Genomic DNA, 8,486 nt, shown 5'->3' on the forward strand with positions numbered 1-8,486 from the left:
CCCTTCTTCCCTCCCTCTCTCCCTTCCTTCATTCCAACCTGTCATCTCCTACCAATCCCTTCAACAGAGCTAAGTGCAATGGCACTGCCTGGCAGGCTTTCCTCTTCCATTAGGACATCGATGTCCATATATATGTCGCAGCCTGTGACAGTGTCCACATCCATGGGGACAGGACCACCTGGGTGGCTGACTGTGCCCAGGGATGCCCCAAGGGCTTACCAGCACAGGACTGGCTGGACTGGCTGCAGTGCCCTGTGAGGGGGTGGTATTGGGGAAGGGATGCTGGCAGTCCTGCTGCTGACCCCTGATGGGCGTGGGGCAGGAACAGCTGTCGTTGTCCCTGGGTGGCCGTTGGTCTGAGCAGCCTGCTGGTCGTCTGCAGCTGTGGGGTCCCCGAAGGGCACTGCCTGATGGAGAAGCAGTGCCATGGCTGATCTTGGAGGTGGCTGACAGTGCAACACATCTGGTGCTGATCCACTGGAGGTTGCAGAGGTGGAGGTTGAAGCAGCTGCCCCAAGGGCCGTTTTGGGGATCTGCAAGGACAGACCTGCTGCTGGCCAAGGCCGAGCCAATCAGTGACGGTGGTTGTGCCTCTATGAAAACATATTTAAATAGCAGAAAAAGCTGTAAGCAGCTGCTTTTTACCAGCAGAGAAAGGAATGAGAACATGTGAGAAGCTCTGCACCCCCCAAGGTCATGCAGAAGGAGGACAGGAGGTGCTCCATGTGCCAGAGGAGAGACCCCTCTGCAGCCTGTGGAAAAGACCGCGGTGAAGCAAGTTGTCCCCCAGCAGCCTATGGAGGATGAAGAGAAGCAAAGTTCCCCCCCGTAGGCTGTGGAGGATCCCACGCTGGAGTGGGTGGAGACATATGGAGGATGCTGTGACCCAGTGGGGAGCCCATCCTGGATCAATGTCCTGTCAGCACCTGCAGCCCATGGAGAGGGAGGCTCACACCAGAGCAGGATTGCTGTGGGGACGTGTGACCCCGTGGGCGACGAGGCTGAAGCAGTCTGGGCCGAAGAGACTGACCCCATGGAAAGGACCCACACTGGGACAGTGGGGGAAGATCTGAAGCTTCATGGCAAAGGACTCTCCCTGTTGGAGAAGGTCACTGAGGATTCATGGGGGATTCTGTAGATAAACTGCTGGTGAAGAGAGAGTGAAAGAAACATGTTGAAAATCAGAGAGGGCATGTGCTGCATGGATCTGTCTGACCAGACCAAACACAAAAGATAGAAGAAGGAAAGGGATTTTTTTTGGGCTAGACAGCTTGTTTCATGGGTGGGGAATTACATGAGGGATACTGTCAATGGTCAAAACAGGATTATTGATTTTGATACTTGTAGTGGTTGTCTGACTGCTGTGTTTGTTGAGCTTTCTGCAAAGGGCCCTGCAGAAGTCATTGTGGGCAGTTTTGTGACACAAACACAAGAATGGGGTTGGGGAAGGCAGCAGGTCTGTCAGCAACCTGACTCTGATCTCTGAAGGGATTGGCCTGGACAATATCCCTGCTGTTCCCTTCAGATAGCAAAGTCACTCAAGCTGGAAGCTGTGTAAGCAGTTGGGGAACATGGCGCCCATGAGGACAGGGTGTGCAGACCAGGCCGAGCCGAGGAGGAGGCAGGGTGGCCAAGGAATGGAAAACGGGAAAACCAGCCCTTCAGCCTGAGCATTTTGCAGGCATTGCTTGTTGATATTTTCTATTAAAATACCTGTGCCCTTGCAATAGCAAAGCCTTCTGGACTGTAATAAACCTTGTATAATCAATTTGTTATTCAAACCCATCGGCAGTTAAACTATGTTGATCTTTGTAACTGAGCTGTTATTAATGGCAATTGATGTGAGGGTCCAGGATCACGATATATAGGGAGTGCAGTTATGCAGTGTAGTTATGGGAAGCAGCTCTGGGAACTTACCTGTGAGAGTCTCACACTATGTCTGGGAACAAGGATTCGAGGGCGGGATGGCATCCACCACTGATACATCGTTTATCCCCTTGCTAGAGAAAAACTGACTAACAAGGACACCAATTAGCTCAGACTGGTAAGAACACTGCAAGCTTGCAAGACCCTCACATTCCAGGCGAAAGTTGAGAAGTACATGGTGGGGAGGACTCATGGCTTTCTTCCAAGGACCACCAGAGACCCTCGCTCACAATTCTTGGAAGGATCTGCGCAAGCGCAAAGGACTGATAAGCTCATGAACATGTGAAGTGAGAGTAGGTGGGTTCAGGTAATAATTCTGTACAGGCTTTAATTTGGATACTCTAAACTAGAGTGAACAATTTGTCACCACCGTTCGTAACACCAGACATCATATTATAATATCATATTAACCAATATTATGTAGTTTCTCATCTTCTGGAACTCATCCTGGCCCCGTTTCTGTTGGGGCGTGGGGGGTTGCCAGGCTGGGCAGGGGGCAAACACTGTAGCCATGGTGACTGATGGGACACAGAACCCGTATCCCAGCTGCCCACCCGGCCCTCTGCTGCCGTGGGGAGCTCAGTACTCGCGGTTCATCTCACCCACCCGAGCGAAGAGGAAGGGTCTGCGGGAGTCGATAGGCGAGCAGGGGGGTTGCAGCAGTTGAAGGCACCGTGGTGAAGGCTCCACGGGCACCAGGAGCTCAGCTCCATCTGTGGTCTCGTCCTGGCTGCGTGTCCACCCGGCAGCGGTGCCACAATGGCTGCCGTGGGGCTGGAGGGCCGGGGCAGGAGCGCCCGCGTGGTGCAGGGCCAGAAGACCAGACTCAGCCAGCGCATCCAGGAGCTGAAGGAGGTCGCTGCCTTGCGAGGTGCTGCCCCTTGGGCTTGGCAGGGCGGGTGGGGGGTGTCCCGCTGTCCTGAGCCGAGCTGCCTGTACCTGCGTGGGACTCACGGCGCCTTCATGTCCTCCAGAGCAAGGGCAGAAGATTTTCACTGGTCTGTGTGAGGAAAAGCTGGCTGAGACCAGGCAGCGTCTGCTCCCCCTGCGCAAGACGTTACGGGATGACATCCACACCCTGGACACCGTCCGGGCGTCCCCGGTAGGTGCTGGAGCCCCCTGGTGCTGTCCCTGCAGAGCCAGCTCCTGTCCGGGAGCAGGACGTGACCGTGCCCAGGCTGGCAGTGATGCTCTTGCTTTCCCTCCGCCGCCCACAGCGCAGCAAGGTCACCTTCTCGGAGGCATGTAGAGAAGAGAGGCCCATGGGTGTCCTTATGGCCAGGAAGGCGGTCGAGGTAACGGGAGGGGTGGGCAGGCAGGGACTGCTGGCACGGACTGGGGCCCCAGGGGTGCTCAGAAGAACAGGCTGCATGGCACAGGGATGTGGTGCTTGTGCGAGGGCAGCACGGCAGGGCTGGTACAGCAAGACCTGGGGTGTTCACTTGTGGTCCCATGGGTCCCCTTCCAGCTCAGCCCCATCTGTGCAGGTCCTCCTCTGGCACCCTGAGCTTCCTTGGCCCAGCAGAGCTGCTGGCCGTCCAGCTGGCAGGTCCCCAGGGCTGCCTGGCTTCCTGAGGGGTCCAGCCACATCCCTGGGAGAGAGAGAGGTGCTGGTGCTTCCCTCTACTGCCTGTCCCAAGGTTCTGGCCTGGCTATAAAGCCCCTGGGGATAGAGGGGCCTCTGGAAGGGAGGGAACGGTGCCACCGCTCTCCGCCAGCAGCCGCCTCTGGGCCACTGATGGATGGATGGAGGCTCAGCCCAGGGTCTGCCTTATGCAGAGTCCCTGAGCCCGTCCCGTTGCTGTCACCAGCATGTGCCCAGCTCTGCCTTACCCCAACCAGCCCCCACCACGGCAAAGCTCTCCCACACCCCACACTGCCAGGGGAGTGACAATGTGCTGAGCAACGTCCCAGCTTCCCTGCTTTACCCTGGGAGGAGGAGAGTTTTGGAGGCAGCCCCACTTCTCCCCGGGGTTCCCGGTGAGCTGTGCCTGCAGCCTGGCAAACCCTCGTGTCCCCTTCCAGCTGGCCCTGGAGAAGGTGCAGGCTGAAATCCATGGCCGCACCAACACCTACAACGCGCTGCAGTACGAGGTGCGGCGGCGGCGCCAGGTCCTGTGGGAGCTGCAGAGGCGGCTGCAGCAGCTGGAGAGTGTTGCTGCGGCGGACAACAGGCAGCACCAGCAGCAGATGCGGGTACCCAAGAGCCCTTCTCGGGGCGACAGCACCCACGGGGAGCTTTATTCCCAGCCAGGTGCCCCCGGGGGCAGTGCTGGGCTTGGTTTGCGGGGTAACCCCCAGCTCGCATCCCATCTCTGCCCCAGGTGATTCACCAGCTGGAGAACAACATTGAGAAGATGCTGGTGAAGGTCCGTGCCGCACAGAAGGTGACCACCCAGTACCTGGCTGTGCGGGATGTCCTGAAGAAGGTGAGCTCCTCCTCACCCTGCCATCCTCCCGCCCGCCCTGCTCCCCTCCATCCCCTGTCACCGCATGCAGGGCACCCCTGGGGTTCGGTGGGGTGATGAGCTGTGGCTCCCTGTGTCCCAGGAGCTGGCCCACCTGCCTCAGCACCTGGACCTCCTGATTGGGATGGCTGAGAGTTACCAGAGGGAGCTGGAAGACATGGAGCCTGTGGCCTCGCATGCCCTCAGAGCCGCCGAGGTAGCCAAGGTGAGATGGTACAGAGCACCCTGGGGCCCTCTCCCACCTCCAGAGCCCGCAGATGGCACCCCACTGGTGAGTAGTCCTGCTCTAAAGAGCAAGAGACTGAGCTGGGCTTGCCCACAGCACCCAGATACCCCCATAGCTCCTCCTGCATCTTGCCCTTGGGCCAGCCTGCCCTGGGGCTGGGCACAGCCCAACTGAAGAAGCCCCGGCCATGGTGAAGGCAGCCCGCTCCATCCTCGCCCAGTTTCCTTCTCAGCCCATTTACACAGGGGTGCAGGGGGCCATTTTTGACCCTGGCCGTTCCAGAAGCTCAGCTGGCTCCCTAAGGTCCCTCCCAGCTCTGGCAGCAGCTTCTCCCTTCCCCGATACGCTGCAGGCACACATGGCGGAGACGAGAAGCTGGTTCCTTGCGCAGAGCGAGCTCAGGCACCGCTCCCTGGCTGCCCAGAAGGTGCCCAGGGACAGGCGCTGGCTGAAGGAAGCCAGCACAAAGCATCCCAAAGAGGTGAGCAGGGGCACGGGCTGCGGGATGAGCTGTGGGCAGACAGCCGGCATCGGTGCTGAGCCCCCATGGGAGGTGGGGGGACGGGGGGCTGCAGGGAGCTCAGGGGTGACGATGACCATCCTTGCAGCGAGCCGCCTTCCAGCTCAGCACGGACTCCCTGCCCCAGCACTCGCAGGACCCGCTGGTGGGTGAGTGCCTGGCGGGGCGCGGGGGGGTGGGATGCGGGCACGGCCACAGGCAGGAAGGACCCCTCACGCTTCCCCCCAACCAGACACCAAGACGGAGGCCGCCGAGGCCCAGCTGGAGCGCGAGGCCAGGCTGACCGAGAAGCTGGAGAAGGCCAAGGCTGCGGTGCAGTGCTGCCTCCTCTGGGTAACGTCAAGACCTGTCCCTGGTAAAACGGGGGGCTGCTGGAGCCATGGGCAGGGAAGCCCTTGCTGCTCACTTTGTGGGGTCACCTGCTCTCCTCTGCCCCTGCAGCCCCCAAAGCCCCGCTCCTGAGGGCCGGGATGGACCTGCTTTTCTCCATCCTGTGAGCTGTCAGCGGCCCAGGGTGCAGAAATGTCCTTGAGGCCACGTCCCGATGCCTTTGGAGCACCGGGGCCTGAGTCTCTGTGCTCTCCCCTGGCCAGGACATCCCCAGCAGGCTCCTGGAACAGCAGGAGTCCTCGCTGGACCTGGGGAACTGCATCAAGGAATACAAGGAGAAGGTGCAGGCGCTGAGGAAGAGGTTGAAGGAGCTGGAACTGAAGCACGCCCAGCTGAAGTTTCGCCAGCCCCCCGACACAGCCAGGTGCGGCTGGCGTCAGGGCAGACATGCGACCGGGCCACCTCCTTTGGTGGGGACACGTGTGTCCTGGATGTCCAAACAGGGCACCCCTTCCTCTGTCCCCCTGCAGCCACCCACCCCTCCTGTCCTGCAGGTTCCTGAGCAGGGTGCTCCCCCAGCTCTGGTCCTGGCAGAGTCCCCAAAGCTCCGGTTTCGGCACTGGGAGGCCCCTCCCTCCTTGCCTGGCATGGGCAGTGGCACCAGGGGTGCAGATGGGCTGCAGGCAGCACCTCTGCTTTGCAGTTCTGGGAGGGGTGGCAGGGGGGCAACTTAAGTAGCCTTCCCACCAGATTTGGGGTGTCTCTGCACCCCTGTGCAGTTGTATGGACGTGCATGGTGTTGGCTGCAGGGTGCTGGAGGAGGAGCTGTTGAGGAGCCTGCAGCGTGAAGAAGAGAAGCTGGAGCAGATGAAAGCCCATCTCCTGAGGAACCAGAAGGTCCTGCTCCAGTTTGAAGATGGCCTTGACAACCTCTTCATCCGCCTGCACGGCATCACAGTGCCCGGACAGGTACCTGTGCAGCACTGGGTGAGCACAGGCCCCCCCAGTGCTTGGTGTGGCAGCAGCACAGCGTGAGGACACCTGGGGCAGCCACCATCCCTCCAAGGGCTCTTTTTCCCCGCTAAGGTGGTTCTTCTCTCCTGTTCCAGGAGGATTGTGTCAAGGCCCTGGGGCTGGAAGAGAAGCTCCAGCACTGCCAGCAGAAGCTGCAGTACCTGGTACAGCGGGTGTGTGACTTGTCCCCCGACAGCCACAGCCCCAGTGAGAGCAGCAAGGTGCGTGGGGGTTTCATCCCTGGGCACTGCAGGGTGTCTCCCCCAGGGACATCCAGGTGGGGCACCCCGGGGCTGTTCCACCCACCAACCCTTCCTCACCTGACCCAGGGTGTCTTTCACAGGCTTTGGTCAAGGTCAGGAATCTTCTGGAGAAGGCCACCGCCAGCGATCCCCAGAACCTGAAAATCTCCTTGGATGCCATAGGCAGCAGTGTCCAAGGTAGGAGAGCACAGCCAGGACACGTTCCACAGCGACTGTTCCAGCCCCTGCCCGCTGGGATCACTGGGTGTCCATCCACCTTGGGGCTGACCTTGGCTGTCTCCAAGGCTTTGAGCTTGAGTGATGATTTTAGGTGGGGATGTGGGAGATGAAAGGCAGCCAGTGGGGTGGTGTGTGTTGGAGCACAGCAGGAACAAAGAGGGTTGTGTGGGGGAAGGAGGGTTGTGCGGGGCAAGGAGGGAGACCCTCATCTTAGAAATCCTTGTTGTGTAGAAGAACCAGTGCTCGGGTCTGGCTTTGCCCTCCTCCTGTTGGATGCTCTTGGAGGAACCACTGAGGTTTTGGCAGCTTGCCCCCTCTTTTTAACAAAGCAGGAGCTGTACCCACCACCTCATGGGCTCCAGACCCTTATGGGGAAGCCCCAGCAGTGTCCGAGACAGGGGCAGGTCAGCCTGGGATGCTCAGGAGAAAGAGCCTCACTAGTCAGTAGTGCCTGTGGCAGAGGGCTTGGCCCGAGGGTCACCGTGATGCCACCAGCCCTCCAAAACATGCCAGCTCTCCCTGGGGACATGGGCTGAGCGGAGGTGGCCCCACTGCCTCTCCTCAGCCCGCTTCTCTCCTCTCTGTCCAGACCTCTTTGATTTTGAGGAGAAAGACCCCGGCGTTGTCCTCAGCCGTGAAGACATCAAGAGGCAGGGGCTGCGCCTGGTCGAGAGCAACAAGAAGAGCCGGCGGAAGAAGCTGCCCACTTGGACCCTTTGATCCTGCAGACCCCGCATTGTTCTCTGGCTCCCACAGACCTCCCCTTTGTTCTCTGGCTCCCTCAGACCCCCCCTTGTTCTCTGACTCCCTCAGACTGTACCTTTGTTCTCTAGCTCCTGCAGACACCAACCCCCCCCCTTGTTTTATGGCTCCTGCAGAACCCCCCCTTTTTTCTTTGGCTCCTGCAGACCCCCCCCCCCCCCCCCCTTTTTTTTCTATGGCTCCCGCAGACCCCCTTGTTCCTCTCTCTAGCAGGTTTAATAGAATAGACATCTTTTGTTTCTCACAAGCTTGTGGTGAAGCTGTAACGGGGGTGGGGGCCTGGATCACATCTGCTGTCTGGGATACTGGGTGTGCAAACCCTGAGGGGTGCAGAGCTGGTTTTGGGGACAGCCCCATCCCCGCTCCTTGTGCCCTTGCCCTTTGCCCAGCTGCTCTCCCCACTGTCACGGTTTTGCCCCAGCTGAGAGCTGAGCACCACGCAGCCACTCTCTCTAAGAGGGTTGTCGCAGTTTTGTGTTCTGGTGGAGAAGGGGGGGCTGCAGAGATGGCTCTTGCAAGAAGCTGCCAGCTCCGGGAGCCCCGATCCTTCCTGGTTGCCCTCCTGGGAAATGGCAAACTTGTGCCCTGGGCTTTTGCTGTTGCTGTGAACCAGAGCTCATCCCGTCGGGTACCTGTCTGTGGAGGGGAAAGGGGGCGATGCTGCCGTGACTGCGTATGTTTTGGGATCAAATGGGCGCCTTCGCCAGGCATCACTGCTCCTGAAGCTTTCCTCAGTGCAGTAAAAAGCCATGAACTGA

At 59.5% G+C, this 8,486-nt stretch overlaps 1 protein-coding gene across 1 annotated transcript; it reads left to right on the plus strand.

The window, feature by feature from the left end:
- Window positions 1-2,685: 2,685 nt before the first annotated feature.
- Window positions 2,686-7,686, plus strand: LOC311194690 (coiled-coil domain-containing protein 183-like; the record flags this gene model as incomplete). The annotated part of the gene is made up of 12 exons (XM_084267891.1): window positions 2,686-2,797; window positions 2,901-3,028; window positions 3,144-3,221; window positions 3,952-4,122; window positions 4,251-4,355; window positions 4,477-4,599; window positions 5,229-5,289; window positions 5,373-5,473; window positions 5,734-5,894; window positions 6,280-6,439; window positions 6,828-6,924; window positions 7,556-7,686. The coding sequence occupies 12 exons, from the start codon at window positions 2,686-2,688 to the stop codon at window positions 7,684-7,686; spliced, it is 1,428 nt and encodes a 475-aa protein (XP_084124017.1).
- Window positions 7,687-8,486: the final 800 nt, after the last annotated feature.

Source organism: Gallinula chloropus, assembly GCF_964237585.1.
Source record: "Gallinula chloropus genome assembly, chromosome: 9".
In the NCBI taxonomy this organism is placed as follows: domain Eukaryota; kingdom Metazoa; phylum Chordata; class Aves; order Gruiformes; family Rallidae; genus Gallinula; species Gallinula chloropus.